At 57.9% G+C, this 16,797-nt stretch overlaps 1 protein-coding gene across 1 annotated transcript in view; it reads right to left on the minus strand.

Moving 5' to 3' along the window:
* Nucleotides 1-16,797, minus strand: part of DTX1 (deltex E3 ubiquitin ligase 1) — a 34,267-nt gene continuing 17,470 nt past the window's right edge. Inside the window, exons 2-9 of the mRNA XM_045776435.2 lie at nucleotides 15,907-16,588; nucleotides 3,903-3,964; nucleotides 3,390-3,551; nucleotides 3,052-3,113; nucleotides 2,413-2,571; nucleotides 2,146-2,307; nucleotides 1,949-2,038; nucleotides 1-1,291 (exon numbers count right to left, since the gene is read on the minus strand). Of these exons, the coding sequence (XP_045632391.1) occupies nucleotides 1,067-1,291; nucleotides 1,949-2,038; nucleotides 2,146-2,307; nucleotides 2,413-2,571; nucleotides 3,052-3,113; nucleotides 3,390-3,551; nucleotides 3,903-3,964; nucleotides 15,907-16,588 (1,604 nt within the window). The 3' untranslated portion in view covers nucleotides 1-1,066. The remainder of the gene's footprint in view (nucleotides 1,292-1,948; nucleotides 2,039-2,145; nucleotides 2,308-2,412; nucleotides 2,572-3,051; nucleotides 3,114-3,389; nucleotides 3,552-3,902; nucleotides 3,965-15,906; nucleotides 16,589-16,797) is intronic.

Consider the following 16,797-nt stretch of genomic DNA (forward strand, 5'->3'; position numbering starts at 1 on the left):
TGAGGAGGAGAAAGACCATTTATTTCTCCACCCACAGTGGGACTGGTAGGTTTTCAAAAGAGCAATCTCTGGCGTCCCTTTAAATCTTGGCTGACTTCCATCGTGGCAGCCAATCAACAGAGGCGGAGCTGGTGAGTTGCCTGGGCAACAGGCCCCTGGTTGGCCAAGACCATCAGCCACCCCACTGCCCACTCCCAAGGAAAGGGAGATGGACTCTTTGCTGTCCGGTCGGCTTTTTAGACCTGCTGGCCTAAGCTAGGCCTCCTTGTCTTGCTCCTGAAGCCAGAAGCTCCAGCCTTTGGATCTCGATGTTTGGGAGCGATTTGGTGGAGAGGATGGGGTGGGGAGGAAAGGAGAACAGTGCCTTTATCTGGGACAGACATAAGGCCTGGGGATGGGAGGGAGAAGAAGGACGTCAGAGTCCCAGAAGGATGAAGAGACACAAGCACAAAATAAGATCCCTCGGGTCCCCCTCTCTCCAGCCTGCCCCTTCGCAAGCCTGCTGACTCATCTGTGGCTTCTATCCCATGGGCCCACGACTGCCCATCAGCGGGTGGCAGAGATGGGGGGAGGCTGAGCTTCCCAAGGGCCCCCTTCCCTCGGAGCCCCAGCAGGCCCCCAGGTGCTTGACCTGAATCCCGTTTGCAGACAAGCCTGTACAGATGTGACAGAGACACAGATGGGAATCCACATGGAGTATCACAGGGGTCTTCTGTCTCTTCCCCCCCAGTGTGGGGGTAAGTAGAGGCACGTGGGTGTGCGTGCATGTGTTCAACAGGACACGTGTGTTTGCGTGAGGGGGTGGGGCTCTGTCTTTTTGGTGGGGAGGTTGCTGTGGTTCCTGGTGCTCTCTCTGCACCCTCTCGGGGAGCTACAAGTCGGAGCCGGCTGGCCTGCCATCCTCCCAGCATTCCAACTACCACCAGCCACATCTCCGGAATGCTTCTGGCTCCTTCCGCAGGCTCCTCCGCAGCCCTGAACCTGGGCCGCCAGGACACACCTGGCGGAGGGAGGCAAGTGCCGGACCAGGGGGCCAAGCAGGAGGGCAAGTGGGCAGCCTCGGGCCTCAGGCCTTGGCCGCGGCCTCAGACACGCCTTGGGCTGTGAGCTCGGCCAGCACGTTGTCTAGGTAGCTAGCGTCCGGGTAGCCGTGGCCCGTGAGGTTGGACCCAAACTCGGTCTTGTGGTGGATCTCGTTCCACACCACGGTGTCCGACTCGCCCGTGGTGTTGGACGTGCCGATGGTAAAGATCAGTCTCCGCTCCCAGGCGGTGACGAGCAGCCTCAGCACCTGGGGGGCGGGCGCCGGGACAGGTGCGGGGTGAGCGAGGGCCCCGGCAGCCCCGCCCTGCGGCTGGAGCCCCCGCCCGGCCTCCCTCCCTCTCTGGCCGTGCTGAGGCTCCGTTAGCGCCTTCCAAGCTCCGCAGCGTTCCCGGGGGCCGCCCAGCTTGGCCGCTTCCCCAGGTGGACTCCCAGTAAGAGCTCTTTCCAGGTTATCTGCCTGTTTCATCTGGGTCTCAAATCGAAGGCCCTCAGCTGTATCTGGTTTACTAAATAGGCATTTTGTGACTTCTTTGGCAATATTCAAAAACTTGGAGATTTCACATGAAAATCAGAAGGTCTGGCTTCTCTTGAAAAACAAGAAGTGAAGCCGACAATCCAGAGTGCGGTGGTGAAGAGCCTGGACTGCTTGGGATGAAATCCAGGCCCTCCCACTTCCTAGCTGTGTGACCTTGGGCAAGTCACTTGCCCTGTCTGAGGGTTCTGTAAAACGGGGTCTAGACCTCGACCTCACCAAGCTGGAGATGAGATGGGGGTGTGAAGCAACTGGCAGGGCTGGGCGTGCACTAGGAGGTAGTGGTGGATCCTGGTGCAGGGAGGAAACAGGGATTGGGGGTGAGGGGGACCCTGGCCAGCGCCCACACCCCTGCACTTTCAGGGCACCTACCTTCCGGCCCTTCTCATTGTTGGGCAGATAGCAGTGGCGTGGGAAGCCTCTTGCGGTGAACTTCTTGCCTGGGTTGGGGTGCTCGGGGCCCTGTAGGGAGGGGAGCAGGGGCTTGAACCGTGGACAGGTGTAGGGGGGGCCTCTGCAGTGTTCAGAGGAGTTGAGGCCAGGGGGGGCGGGGAGGGGGCGGGGCTCACCTGGATGCCTGTGGGGATGTCGTAGACAATGCGGATGGTCTGGGTGTCAGCGAAGCCCGGCAGCGAGTGGGGGATGAGGTGGAACTCCATCTTCCCGGGCGGCTGAGTGCCCGTCTTCTCTCCGTAGATGGCCTTGCAGGTGGGGCACTGCAGGCTGCCATCCTGGGGCGGGGAGAGAGGCTGGCGGTGAGGCCCCCAGGCATCCCGGCCCCGCCCCTCTGCCTGCGCCCCGCCCACTGGCTCCACCCACTGGCCGGTGCGGCCCACCTTGTTGCCATTGGAGTACATGGCCACGAGGCACAGCAGGTGGTACATGTGGCCGCAGCGGCCCAGGCGGCCCACAAGCTCGGGCCGCACGCCCTTGTGCCGAAGCACGCCCTCGTAGCCGGATGCTGTGACCAGACGCTCCATGCAGATGGTGCAGTCCTGCGGGCAGGGGCACAGAGAGGAGACTGAGGCCCAGCCAGGGCAGGACACCCTCAGGTCAGCGCTGTCCCTGGGCGGGGGCCAGGCTCCCAGGCTCCGAAGGGTGGCAGACTGCCCTGCCTCCGGTACCCATTTGGCAAAGGGAGAGGTCACCCCATATACTGAATGCAGATACATGGCAGAGGAAGACAGGCTCCCTCGCACCCCCCTCCAGAGGGATTAAAGACTTAACTATCAAAAGCAAAACTTAAACACGGGGTGGAAAATACAGGCGAAAATAAGATACGAAAGCTATCAATCATCAGGAGATTGATGATTCTATTGAACCTAAGCATTTCTGTTTATCAGAAGACATTGCATAAAAGAGAAAAGGCGAACCCCCAAGCTGGGAGGAGAGACTATAACACACAGAACCACTGCAGAGGGTGGGGAGGCGAGGTGGCCCCCTGCCCAGGCCAGCACTCCCCCGCGGGCGCTCACCTCATCAGGCGGGTTCTTCACCTTCTGCATGTACCTTCGAACCACGTCCTCAGGGTTCTTACCTGCAAGGACACAGCGCGATGGGCTCGAGGGTGCCTAGAGTCTCCCCCTGAGGGCTTGGCTCAGGATGGGGTCAGGGGTCAGAGAGGGGTTGGCAGGAGTCACCTGTCAGCGGTTGCCGCAATCGGGTTGGTGGCAGAGGGGGTCAGGGGAAAGGGAGCTGAGATCAGGAGATGGAGGTGGAGTTCTAAGTCCTAAGAACAAATTGCAGTTAGGGGTCAGAGGGCTCGGGGTCAAGGCTTAGGTTAGTGGGGTCAGGGTCGGCGTGGATGGCGTACTCTTCTTGAGGTGCTTCTTCTTGGTCTTGCGGCACACCCCGGGCACGCCGGGCACGGGCTTGACGTCGCTCTTGCTCACAGGTGGCGGGTGCAGGATGGGCTTGGGGGCCCGCGTCAGGCACACTGGCAGGCCCGCCGCACACAGCAGGATCCCTGTCATCCCTGGGGAGGGGGCGAGGCCGTCAGGGGGCGGGGCGCCCACCGGTCCCCGCCCACCCCGTCCTCCCGCCTTTGGGTGGGCGCCGGAAGCCTTCCCCCAGGACCCGCCCACCCCAGGAATCCTGGGGCCTTCAGGTGGGTGGGCCGTGGTCCCGTCGGCCCCCACGGCGGGCGGAAGCCGAATGGAGGGCCTTCTGCGGGCTCCGCCTACCCCAGAGTCAGCGTCCAACCGTAAGGGGCGTTTCCTCTGGGCCCCGCCCACCATCCCCGTCGAGGGGCGGAGTCACAGGGCAGACAGGTGGGGCCGACGCCTCATGGGCCCCACCCGTCTGTCCTTCCAGGGCTGGATCTCACCTGCCAGGGCCGGATGGACCGGCCCGGTACCATTCAAGTTCTTCACCGGGAGCGCGGGGACCCTGAGGGGAGAAAAGAGGGCGCAGCTGGACTCCAGCTCCACACACCAGATCAGGGGATCCTGCTTTGCCTTCTGGCTCCTGGAGGTACTCTGACCTCTTTGTGCCTGTCCCCGTCATTTAGAATGATCCCCAGGGACATAGACGCCCTTCTATTATGAAGCGGGGTGTGTTTGGGAACTCTGCCCCAGTTATAATGGAATGGACCCCTAGACATAGTACTTTTCTTCCCCCCTCCTCAGCTGGCCTCCACCTCTGCGAGAGCGTGGGGTCCAAAGGCTCCCTTCCACTGGCCACTGTGCCTGAAACTCAGCTCTTAGTGATGCAGCCATTCCACTATTTCTTCCAAGTTTGCTATATGGAGCGTTGGTCCCCATAAAAGGTTCTGGGAAAGAGGCATTCAGGGATCAAATAAGTTATAAAACACTGTCTCCTTGAAAATTCACAACATATATGAGTACATTGAAGGCTCTGATAAGTCCTGCAAAAAGAAATATGATTAGGAATGACACATCTAGGTTTTCCAAAGACATTTTACAATAAACACTTTTTTACCCTCTTGAAGATCTACTGATGTCAGTTCCTGTAACCAAGGCATTGCCCCTCTTCAAATGAAGAGGCCCTAGGAAACCATAGCCTGCTTCCCCTCTTTGCCCTCCCCCACCAAAGAGCTCTGGCTTTTGAAATCAGCCAGAGCTGCTCTCATATCTCAGCTCAAGCACTAACTGGCTGGGTGTCACACAGCACATCACAGCACCTCTCCTAAGCTGGTCTCCCATCTGTAAAATGGCACCTTCCTTATGTTTGCTCTGAGGAGCCCACGAAATTCTGCATGTCAAGGGTCCAGCAGAATTCCTGGCACCTAACAAAGACTCGAATAGCATTACTCATCACCAACACCCCACTGATGTGTAACCCTGGCTGGAAGTTTCACTTCTCTGCACCTCAGCCCCCTAAGTCACGGTGTATATTTTCCCTTCCCCTTGGAGAGGAAACCATGAAAGTATTGCAGTGACAAGCTTGGGCAAGTCACTGACCCTTGGTTTCCTCATCCGTAAAATGGGGATAATAATACCTCACCCCCAGAGCTGCTGGGAGGGCTGGATGAGAAGGGCTGGGGCGATCTGTACACTGTGCCTGCCTGAGTCTTTATGACTTTAGCGCTGGGCTGTGTAGGTGAACTACGGTCTGGCTGTTGAAGGGCTGGATGGATAAGTCTCGATGAAGAGGTGCGATCTCAAAGCCAGGGGAGCCAGAGAGGCTTGGGGGATGTGCCAGGAGGGGGTGCAGGAAGGGATGGGGGCAGGGACAGCTGGGGAAGTTGCTGCTGCCACCCCCTTGGCCTGCCTGCTAAGGTCTGAGCCTGGCCAGTACTGCCTGGTCACCTGCCACTGGCAGGCACAGTTGGTCCTGGGCAGCCGGCTGGGAAGCACCTTCAAGCAAAGGGTATGCTTGGCAGGCTTGGGCGCAGCCGCAGTGGATCCAGAAACATACACGCACACGCTCCTCGGGAACAGGCGCTACTTTTCCATGCACACATATACTTGGGGAACACACCACCACATACACGTACACACACACACACACACAACATGGAGAACACGGCACGAACAGGCCCCTCCCCACATGATGCGCACAGACCCGCACACGTCCCAGGAAGCTCCTTCCCCAGATGACACAGACACGGAATACCTGTGCGTGGGGAACATGCCACACACATTTGCACGCAGACACACAAGCACACAAACACACCAACACACTAGGGAACACATACCATGCACACCTATATCCAAAGACACACACAGACGCATCTCAGGGAACACATCCCTCACAGACACACACACACACACACACACACACACAGACTTCTGTATGGGAAACACCATATAAACACGTACACACATGCTTCAGGGAACGCACGACACACACGGAGACACACCCATGTGCACATCATGAGGGCGTTCCATCGGACAAGAGAAGCCAGCTCATACAGCCACTCGCTGCATGTGGGGACACACACAGACACATAGACACACAGACACACAGACGCTTGGCTGGGGAGTATCTGGAGCAGATATCAGTCATCAAACACTTCAGTGACCTGAACCGCTGAACGCAGCTCCTGAGGGGGGTACTATGGGCGGGCAGGTACCATGGGGCCCCCAGCACCTGGTCAGGTGAGGTGTATGTGCGGAAAGGTGCTGTGCCTCAATTTCCCCATCTGTAATGGGGATAAAGCCTTGTGAGTGTTCAGGGAGATTAAATACGCAAAGCTCATAGTTTGGTGCAGAGGTGTGAGTGGAGAAGGATTTCCTCCTAGCAGCCTGCTGGGACCCAAGTGATGGGGCTGAGTTTCCATCTGACCCTTTCGGGGTCAGTCATAACGCTCCAGGACCTTCCTGCGGGCTATCACCTAATCTCAGCCCTCCCCATACTCTTACAGGAAAGCAAAGGGGCATATACCTCAAGCTTCTCTTCCCTGTCCCGTCCTTTAAAAGAGTTCTGGTGTAGACACGCTGCTAAGGCCCTCAATACATCTAGGTCTCCCCCATCTCCTTTCTTCCCTTCTGTCTCTTGAAAAAAAAAAAACCTTCCTTTTCTCCAGGGCTATCTGTAAAATGGATGGCAAGGACAATACTTAGTGTGCAAACCACTGCTTCTTGTCTCCTACCTGCGGCAGACATCACTAATCCATCGCAGCACTCTCAAGCTGAGCGCGATCCTCCGCACAGCCTCGGCCAATCAGTGAGGACAGTTCACTACCCCAGGTCTATCTAATGCCCAGCGTCTGGTCCAGCTCAGGACCCTGGTCTTGCTGAGTCTCTGGCCTAGGATTTAGGCAGGGGGGCACCTCAGAAAGGGAAGGTTTCTAAATCTCAGCTGCCCTACAATTTCTGGCAGCCCTTAAAAACCACAGAGCCCGATTTACAAAAATTAGTCTTGCTCCTCGGAAGGTTGTGGATAGGGTGTGACAGTGGGGCTGTTTTTTATTTACTCATCACGAGCTGGGGAACAGTGTGAAGGCAGCCCCCAGCCTCTCTGAACCTGCAGGCCCCCTGAGAGAACCCAGGGTAGCAGGGTTCCCACGATGCCCGAGCGTGGGAGCCACCGGGGCCCCCTTTTGATGTGGGATGCACTGTTTCCTCCGAGTCAGCAAGCACATCCTCCTGCCCTGGACAAGTGTCTGCTGCCCGCAGGCCTCCCGGAAGGGGGGCCAGCCTGCACTCTCTGCCCCACCCTCTTGGGGCCCAGCCTGGCAAATGTAGGAGGAAGCTATCAGGCCCCCTTGAGATCTGCTCTGACCAGAAGCCAGGCCTGGCCACCCCAGGGTGGAGATGGGTCCCGCTGCCATGGTGGTTTTTCCCACCTCTGCATCAGGTCCTGTTCTTCCTCTGCCCTCAACCCTGCACAGATCCTACCTTGCTCAGAGTAAAATCCAACCTCCTTACCCTATGCGAGATAGCCAGTACCTGCCCCTTGAACTCTGTTTCCCCTGTGGTCACCCCTCACCCATTGTATCCCAGCCTCCCTCATCTTCGTGCAGTTCCTTGAACACACCAGCCGTATTCCCACTCCAGGGCCTTTGCACTGGCTGATCTCTCTCTCTCTCCCAGAATGCTCTTCCCCAGATATCCTCATGCCCTGATCCCTTACTTAACACAGATTTCTGCTCAAACGTCACCTTATCAGAGACCTTCCCTACCATTTTACTCCGGAGAAATCTCTGTTTTTGCATTACCTTGATTGATTGATTGATTGATTGATTGATTGTCTTAGCGCTAACCGTGACCTGATTCTAAAGTCTTTGGTCTGACCAGGCCCTCCCTGCCTCTGTGACCTCATCTCCTACCCCCTCCATCTCTCTTCTCTGGACACATCTGCTGTGTCTTTAACCCACTGAGCATAGTCCCGTCAAGGCCTTTGCACCTGCTAAGCCCTCTGGCCAAACACTCCCCACCCCCCCGATGTCGAATGGCTCTGCCAGGTCTCTGCTGCAAAGCCGCCTCATCAGAGAGACCTTCCTTGATCACCTGACTTCAACCCTAGTGTGCAGCGCATAGCAGGTGTCTGACAAACACTTGTTGCATGAAGGAAGGCGGGCTGAATTTGGTGGGAATGTTCTGAGCAGATGCATTCCCTCCGTGTGTTCTCTGCACATATTTGAAGGGAGCCTTGTCCCAGAGAAACACCACCTGTGGCCTCTCGTCCCCTGGAGCTTCTCTGCCAGAGCTCATGCTCAGGGGGCATCCTGCACGACAGCCCAAGCAAACAGTCCCTCAGAAATTCCCAGAAATGCTCCGCATCCCACCCGGGGCAGAGCTTCCATGGCAAGGTTTTGGGGAACCCGGGCATCGCACAGAAATTGTCTTAGTGGTGGTACCACCCAGAGACAGACAGTGGGGTATTCTCCATGGTCGAAAATTCCAGGTTCTCACTATGGGCCTGATGCTGTTGTCCTGCTTCACTCCCTCATCTACTCGTTCCCCAGAGTCTGTGACAGCCCATCTATAGGGAGGGAAAGACTGAGGCCCAGAGAGCGGAAGTAATTTGCCAGTGGAAGAGCCAGGATTCCAGCCCAGGCTGTCAGACTGCAGAGTCTGTGCTTAGCCATGTGACACGAACCAAGTTCCCTCTCCATGGCTTAGAGGCATAGGCAGGAGGCTCTGTCTGAGAGAAATGCCCCCGGGCTTAGTCTGGGAAAGAGGGATGGAGTGTTCGGCTTTCCTCCTTGCCAAGGAAAAGCAGAGATGCTTCATATCTGCACTGCCTGGAAGGCAATGCTCAAAGGCGGGATGAGATAATGTGAGACTTTCCTAGCTGCTGTTCCTCACACTGTTCCCTGCCCTTTTCCTGCCTGGGCACCTGTGCCACACTATTCCTCCTGCCTGTTCATACTGTCTATTCCCATTCATGCCTGTCCTTTGAAGACAGGTGCAAAGGCTTCTGTCTTCATGAGGCCTTTTCTGATCCACCTCAAGTGGATTCATAGCCACCCCCTTTTAATTCCCAAGGGACGTTTCTCCCCACCCTCTCTCTCTCTCTCTCTCTCTTTTTCAGGATACAGACATTTTATCTTGCTTTCTGATTGTATGGTTCCACTTCTTGCTCTCGCACCAGATTGTGAGTTTCTGTGAAATGGGTCTGAACCAGCCCTGGGGCCCTAGGATTGTGGATGAAACTCCATGCAGATAGGTTCTCAGGAAGTACTGAATGGAGGAGTTGAACCAAAGAAGAAATGCCCTGCTAGTTCTGTGGTCCCTTCAGAGGACCCATGGTGCCCTTAGAGACAGCAGTTCTAATACCAATGTCCCCCCAGAGACAAGGTTGAAGCAGGGATGGCAAATACATGGCGTGTGTAGTACTCCTGCTAATCTCGCACCCATGGCAGGCACCACCAATCGATCCCAGCACTCCCTTCTACTAAGCCAAACTGCAACTTCCGACTCCCCCTCAAGAGCGCTCCTGGAAGATGTAACCATTCAAGCAGAGACAGTGCATGAGATGGAATCTGTTTGTCATTTGTTTTATGGGTGATGGGACTGAGGCCAAGAGAAGGGAAGTGACTTCACTAAGGTCACCCAGCTGGTTCGTGGTGCAGCTGACACGGGATCCTGGAGTTTCTGAGTCAGAGGCCAGGTCTGACCCCACCAGGCGGATCTGCAGGGCCATCTGGAGTTGAACAAGCTTTCTGAGCCCCCTGGACCTTACAGGTGGGCTGAAATTCTTGACCTGGACCCCGGACCTGGCCCAGGCCCAGGGAGGCTGCATGAGCGACTGAACGAGTGGACCCGGGTGCCTACTCTGGCCACCCCTCTCTGTCCCAGGCATAAAGGGGGGCTCGGGACCCCAGGGAAGAAGGAAGCCACATGGACACTCCCTTTAGGCCGGCTGCGTTTCCATCGCTCTGCCCACATCTGGCCTCCCTGTCTTCCCCCTGCCCCCATGCCTCGGGTAGGCACCAGATGTGACATTCTCTGCTGACGGTTTCCAGGTCCCCTGATTGGCCTCAAGGGCCCTCAGGACCCCTGACACTTACCCCGTGGTCCCTTGGGGGGACCTTGGGCGGCTCCAGCCTCGGTCAGGTGGGTCCAAGTGGGTAGGAAAAGGCAGAAGTGAGAGCGCCATGTCATGGGAGAAGGAAGTTGAACAGCCCCTGGGGATCCCCCATGTTCCTTGGGCCTGCTCCCCTCACCTGCCCCCATTCAGTGCCCCTTCCGCCTGTACCTGGGCCCAGCCAACTCCCCAGTCCCACCCCCCTCTGCAGGGGCTGGGGCTGAGGCTGTCACAGTGAGCTCCAGGGTGCCCCTGGGCCCAGCAAAACCACAGGCCGTCAACAGCCGCTGTCTGGAGGCCTTTGCTCACTCCCCCTTTTTGCCTGGACAAGCCTCTGAACTTCTATGAGCCTCAGTTTCCCCTCTAACCGATGGGACCTCTCAGCCCCGCCCCTGACCACTCCTAGGGAATAAAGGGTGCAAAAGTCCCCTTGAGAGACTTTTGGAGGGCTGGTTACCACTTAGGGCCAGACTTATCCAGAGGCCTGGGGGTTCAGCATCACTCTCCTTCTATCCCCTGGCCACCCAGTGCCCCAGAGCAGGGCTTTGTCAGGGGAGGCCAGGCAGGAGGGGGGGGGAGGAGAGGGCTGGGGAGGTTCCCACGGTTCCCATGACCTGGGGCAGCCGCATGCAGACAGGAGTGTGTGGTTTGGCCTCCCAGGGAGCAGGGCAGGAAGTGCTTCAGGTCTGGGGCGTGGGGGTGTTTGGTTTGACCTTGTGGTGAGGCGCTCAGGAGGGAGGGGAGACTGCACACCAGTGAGGCCAGGAAAAGGGGGAGGGTGGGCAGGCTACAGCCCCGACGGGGGAGGACACGGTAAGGGTGAGACTTTTCATGGTGTGTTTTTCAGTACTTTGTAGGTTTTGAAGCATTGACATGTAATACCTATTAACTGGAGAACAAAATATGAAGTCTTTAAAATAAAAACATAAAATCACTGGTGGAAGTAAAAAACGGGAGGAAAACACCCAAATACGCCTACAACATCAAAGCCCACCTCCAGATGGGCTCCTGCCTCGTGCATCGGCCCTACCTGCGGCATATTCTCAATATCCAGAGGGAACCTGTTACAACAAAGTCACACCACTCTCTCCAGCTGACAACCCTGCTGCCTTCCATTTCACTGAGAATAAAAGCCCAAGGCCCCCCCCACAGCTTCAGGGCCCTAGAGGACTGGCCCCATTTCATCTCCGACCTCGCCCCCACCCCACCACTCACCCCCTGCAGCCTCTCCAGCCACACTGACCTCCTCAACCATACCAGGCCTGCTCCTGCCCCAGGGCCTTTGCACAAGCTGTTCCCTCTGTCTGCAATGCTCTTCCTCCAGTTCTCTGCGTGGCTTGCTTTTTAACCTCCTTTAGTCTTTGCTCTAATGTTACATTCTCAGGGAGGCCTCTTGTGACCTCCTTATTTAAAATCACATCCCTCTCGTCAGTCCTTCTGTGTCTCCCATCCTTTACGTTCCCTCTGCAGCAATGACTCTGGACCACATTCTAGATTTTATTTATTTAGTTTATTGTTTGTCTCTCGCTAGACTGTGGTTCTGGGAGGGTAGGGATGAACTGCCTTGTCCATTGTTCCATCCCCAGGGCCCCCAACAATGCCTGGCACACAGTAGTTGCTCAATATATATGGGCTAATTCATCTAAAAACAGATGAACACGGGCTATAAAGAAGGTCAAAAGAAACAGCAAACTGTGACAGATAAAAAAATGACAGATAAAGGGTTAAGACCCTTAACGCACAAGGAGCATATGCAAATCAGTAAGGAAGCAATAAATAGCCCAAGAGAAGGATAAGCAAAAGGAATAAGAACCGCTGGTGGCCAGCAAACAGGAAGTGGTCCTCAGGCTCGCGAAGAACCAGAGGTATGAAGAGGCCACTTGGCTCTGCTCAGGCTGGCGTGGTGTGCAAGCCTGATGGGGATGAACGGGAGAAGCACCCCTTCCCCTGGCTGGCGGCCAGTGGAGACCGTGCATGCAGGCTCCAAAGCGCGGGCACTTGGACACCTGGCCTCATGCTGGACAGCGGCCCTGCTTCACAGGTGCAGCCGCTGGGGACCAGAGGGGGCAATGAGTCCCACTGTGGTCACACAGTGCGAGGTGGGGCCGAAGCTGGGCTCGGCCACTGCCCCGGGCTCCCTGACACACTGTGCAATCAGGGCCGGGTCTCTGGGACCCTGGCAAGAAACCTGGGGTGGACAGGTGGGGGGGGCACCCTAATACCCTGCCCAACTGGAGATTTCGAATCACACTCCCAAGTGGGGGACCTTAAGCAAGTGTCAGCCTTTCGGAGCCTCGTCTCTTCACGCGAAGGGTGGGGAAAATCGGACTCGCCACGTGGGGTTTCTGTGGGCATTAAGACTGGCAACGTGTGGAAAGGCCGTGGCATGAGGCCCGGGACAAAGCAAGCACTCAGTAAATGGAAACAGGCCTGCAGCTGTCCCCTCTCTCCCCTCCACCACGTGGGGTGGAAACTCTGAGTCCGCCTCGCAGCTGCGTTCCAAAGTGCTGGACGCTGCCCTCTCAGGAGACAGGGCGGATCTTCCCCACCCCTGCGTGTCCCCCAGGCCCAGGCTGCCAGCTGGCTCCCCGCCCCAACACAGGGGCAGTGGAAAAATACCCGGGCCAGGGGGACGCTCTGGCCCCACTGGCTTGTGACTTTGGGCAAGTTGGTGCCCCTCTCTGGGCCTCCTGTCCTGTTCCCCACCCGGGGCTGAGATGCGGCTGGGAAGTGATCATACGGGGTGGGCAGTTTTAGAGCTTGGCATGCCGTGGGCCCTGCTGGGCCAGCATGCATGAGTGGTAGTGATTTTAGCTCCATTTGGCAGGTAGGGAAACTGAGGCTAGGGAGGCAAAGCCATGCACCCAAGATCACCCAGCTGACAAAGGACTGGCCTTGGGGTCTGTGTCAGTCCTGTGGGACCGAAGGAAGTGCAGAGGAGGGAGCAGGGAGGAAAATGAAAGGTGGCGAGGGAACCACAGACAGACAGATGGACAGAGAGACACAGTGAACCATACGTAGAGATACTGCTATCCGTTGAACTGTGTCCTCCTAGAACTCGGAGTCCTCACCCCCAGTCCCTCGAACACTTTGGAGACCGGGTCCTTGCAGAGGGGATTAGACTGCAGTCTAATGACATTAGGGCGGGCCCTAACCTATGACTGGTGTCCTCACAAAGAGGAAACTGGACATCAACACAGAGTCAGAGAGACCGCGTAGAAGGCCATGAAGGCTTGGGGGTGTGGTGGACCAGGCGAGGCCTGGGGGGCTGGCTGCCTGGCTCCTCAGAGACCCCCTCCATCTCCCCTCATAGGCTGTGCCCTGGCCACAGTGGCTTCAGCCAGGAGGAACCAGGGTCGGCTACCCCCACCCGCCTTCCTCACACTCCCCTCATTCTGAGGCAGACCCCACAGGTCCTGTGTCCACCCCCCACTCTGAGCTGGGGTTCCTCGGAGGGGAGGGGGCCTTGACACAGGCTTGTCTGGCGGGGCAGGGTCTGCATGGCTGGGGAGGGATGAGAAAGCCCTTGACAGTTCCCACCCCCCTTTGCAGGCCAATGTCTGTTCTCAGAGAGCGTAACAAACGGCTCCAGGGGGAGCAGGAGGGGAAGCAGTACAGACTGGGTGGGGGCACATGGCTGGAGAGAACGGAGTTCCAGCAGGTCACGGCAGGACACGTTCAGTGATCGGCACAGCACCCGCAAGGAGTTCTTCTCCCCATAGCCCTCTTGAACTCAAGCACACTCTGTAGCTCCCCACTGTTGGCGGCACCAAACCCAGGCTCCCCTAAGGCCCCACACAGTCTGGCTCTGTACCCCCATTTGGGAACAATCTCAGACCCTACTGTTCCAGCAGGAAACCTCCAACCTTGTATGGTCTCCAGAGCCTGCTGGACACGTTCCCACCCCGACCCCTTCGCAACTGCTGTGCCACTGCCTGAGATGTCCGTCCCTGAAAGTGCCGTGTGCTCCAAGCCCCGCTGAGTTGCATATGCTGTTCCCTCTACCTGGAACATCCTTTCTCCAGATCTGGCTACCTCCTCAGAGGGGTCTTCCCTGGCCTCCCCCCATTCCCTCTCGGCCATACCACCCTGTCCCCATACCTCCCAGACCTCCCCTCTCCCTCCCTCCAGCGATTGTGTTCATTTACTCATTTACTTGCTGTATGTCTGTCTCCCCGGCACTCTGGGCCCCACGTGTCTTGTTCAGTTCTGTGAACACACACCCACGGTACATACTTGGAGAATTAATATTGAGCAATAAAAGCTGAGTAATTCCCTGCACTGAAACACTGGATTGCACAAAGTTCATCAGTGACTAAGAAATCCACTTCACCTGGAAACCCGCTGAACACACGTAAACGTGATACAAAAGGTTCCTGGACCAATGCTTACGGTTACTATGTAGACTATATGCTTATATTTTCTATTCTATTCTATTCTATTCTATTCTATTCTATTCTATTCTATTCTATTCTATTCTATTCTATTCTATTCCATTCCATTCCATTCCATTCCACTCCACTCCATTCCATTCCATTCTATTCCATTCCAAGAAAAATCTGGTTTCAACCTTTTGATTTCATAACCCACCAATGGGTTACAATAAGACAGCCGCAGAGGGAAGATTCTCGAATTTTTGCTGCCGAGGTCCCTGAACTTCCCTGGTCCTGCCCCCTCCACAGACCTCGTAACTCAGAGGAGGCTGAGAGGGCGTCTGAACCCAAGCAGTCACTTTCAAAGGGACAGAAGGCAGACAAGGCAGCCAGCTTTAGGATGCCTTCCCTTCTCCAGCCTGGAGGTGGTGACCTCAAAGATTCTATCCAGATCTGACCTTTGCTGTTCTTCCCCGGATCATGCCACGGTGACAGAAGCAGAGCTGGCTCTTGGGCACCCCTCGGCTCGGGCACCACGACCCACACCCCACCTAGTCATTTCCCTTCTGGTCTGTCTCAAGGGCAAGGTCTTTGCTCCTCCTTCTCATCCCACTCCGTCAGGCTGAGACTGATGGAGTCAGGGCTTCAGGGCAGGCAGCCGACAGACTCACTGGGTCCCCATCCTGGGGCCTGAGATGCCCTCGCCCGGGGATTTCCTCAGTGAAACCCCGCGGGGACAGCCAATTCAGAGGAGATCCCTAAAAGGGCTGATCGGGCTAGCGCAAGAGCAGAGGCTGGCTCTTTCGGGCCTGACTTCTCCTCGTCCTCCACCCCCTGCTGCCACTACCCCAGGTCACCCGGGGGTTCTCCGGAGACCCCCGAAAACCACAGTACAGCCCAAAGTAACGGGGAAACGTCAAGGGTGGCCTATAGGGGAACTATTCTGAACAAGCGGTCGGTGCTTGTTGGAGCCTCCACATGAGACGGACATGAGACTGGGGGAGGGGCGGGAACCCCCTAAAAATTCCAAGACAAGACAACACAGTCTCTGGAATCCGAGGGCTCTGAATGCCAATCCCTGCTCCCCAGCCGGGTGACTGTCAGAAGGTAACATACCGCTCCCAGCCTCGGCCTCCCCACCTGCAACCTGGGCGTCACAGAACCTTCTGGGGTAGGAAGTGAGGTGCGTCACGTAGTTCAGCGAGGGATACACACGGAGCTCACACCAGGACTGTTTATGCCCCCCCCGCCCCCCCCCTTGTGAACCGTGTGCTCCTGGGGGTAGTCAGGGCTTGGCTTCCTCATCCGCAAACTGGGGGTGATGCCGGTACCTACCTCGTGCGCAGCGTCCCCGTGCCTGGAGGGAAAGCAGCGAGAACACGTTCAGGCGTTAATGAACGCCTGGCACAAAGTGAACACCCACTAGAAGCTAGACAGTGCCTGTGACTGTTAGGATCACCGCGATTCTGCGCTCCTAGCCCTGGAGGGCAGCCACCCTGAGCCCGGGGCCCCTCTTACCCCGGCGGGATGGAGGCGCGTGCGCTCACGCCGGTGGCGCGCGGCGGCCCGGGCCGGTTGAGGTTGTTCTGCCCCGGGGCGGGCGCGCCGCCGGGGCCACTTGGGCTCCTCGGGGACGCCCCGGGGGGTGGCGCCGGCTCGTCGGGGCCGGCGGCGGGCGCGGCCCAGAGCGCGGCGCCGGCGAAGGTGGCGCTGGGGCGCACGGCGAGCGCGCCCGGCGGTCCTCCCGGTGGCGGTGGCGGCGGCTGTGCGGGCGCGGGGGGCGCCTTGCGGCGCTGCGAGGCCAGGATGGCATTGGAGGCGGCGCGCGTGCTGTTGACCAGCAGGCACTGCTGGCACGAGCAGGGCTGGCCTGAGCTGGCGCCCACGGGCCACGACTGCGACTTGGGGATGGAGCCCACGGTGAGCGGGTAGGCCAGGTCCAGGCGGCGGCGCAGGCGGCGGCGGCGGCGCGTCTGGCGGTTCATCTGCGACATGCTGTTGAAGTAGATGAGGTAGCAGAAGCCGAGCGACGAGAGGTCGAGCCACGGGTGCTGCTTCTCGTAGGCGTTCTGGATGGTGATGCAGATGTCCATGTCGTAGGCCGTCCACGCGCCGCCGTCGTTCTCCCACTCCCACACGATGCCCTTGCCCGGCGCCGACGACGGGTCGTAGAAGTTGCGCCGCACGGGCCGCATGGTGCCTGCGCTCACAAGGGGAGGGCGGTCAGAGCGGGGTTGGGGGGGCACGTACCCCCCACCCTCCGGGGTCACCATCCACACTGGGGCGGTGGCCACACAGGCCCGGGGAATGGGGAATGGGGAGTGGGGTGGGGGCGAGGGAGTGCGGGGGGCCGTTGGGACCCAGCGCAGGGAGCAGGGCCAGCAGCGGGGGGCCATGCAGGCAGTGGGG

This window comes from Ursus americanus, chromosome 30 (genome assembly GCF_024610735.1).
Source record: "Ursus americanus isolate L20-20 chromosome 30, mUrsAme1.1.p, whole genome shotgun sequence".
Classification (NCBI taxonomy): Eukaryota; Metazoa; Chordata; class Mammalia; order Carnivora; family Ursidae; genus Ursus; species Ursus americanus.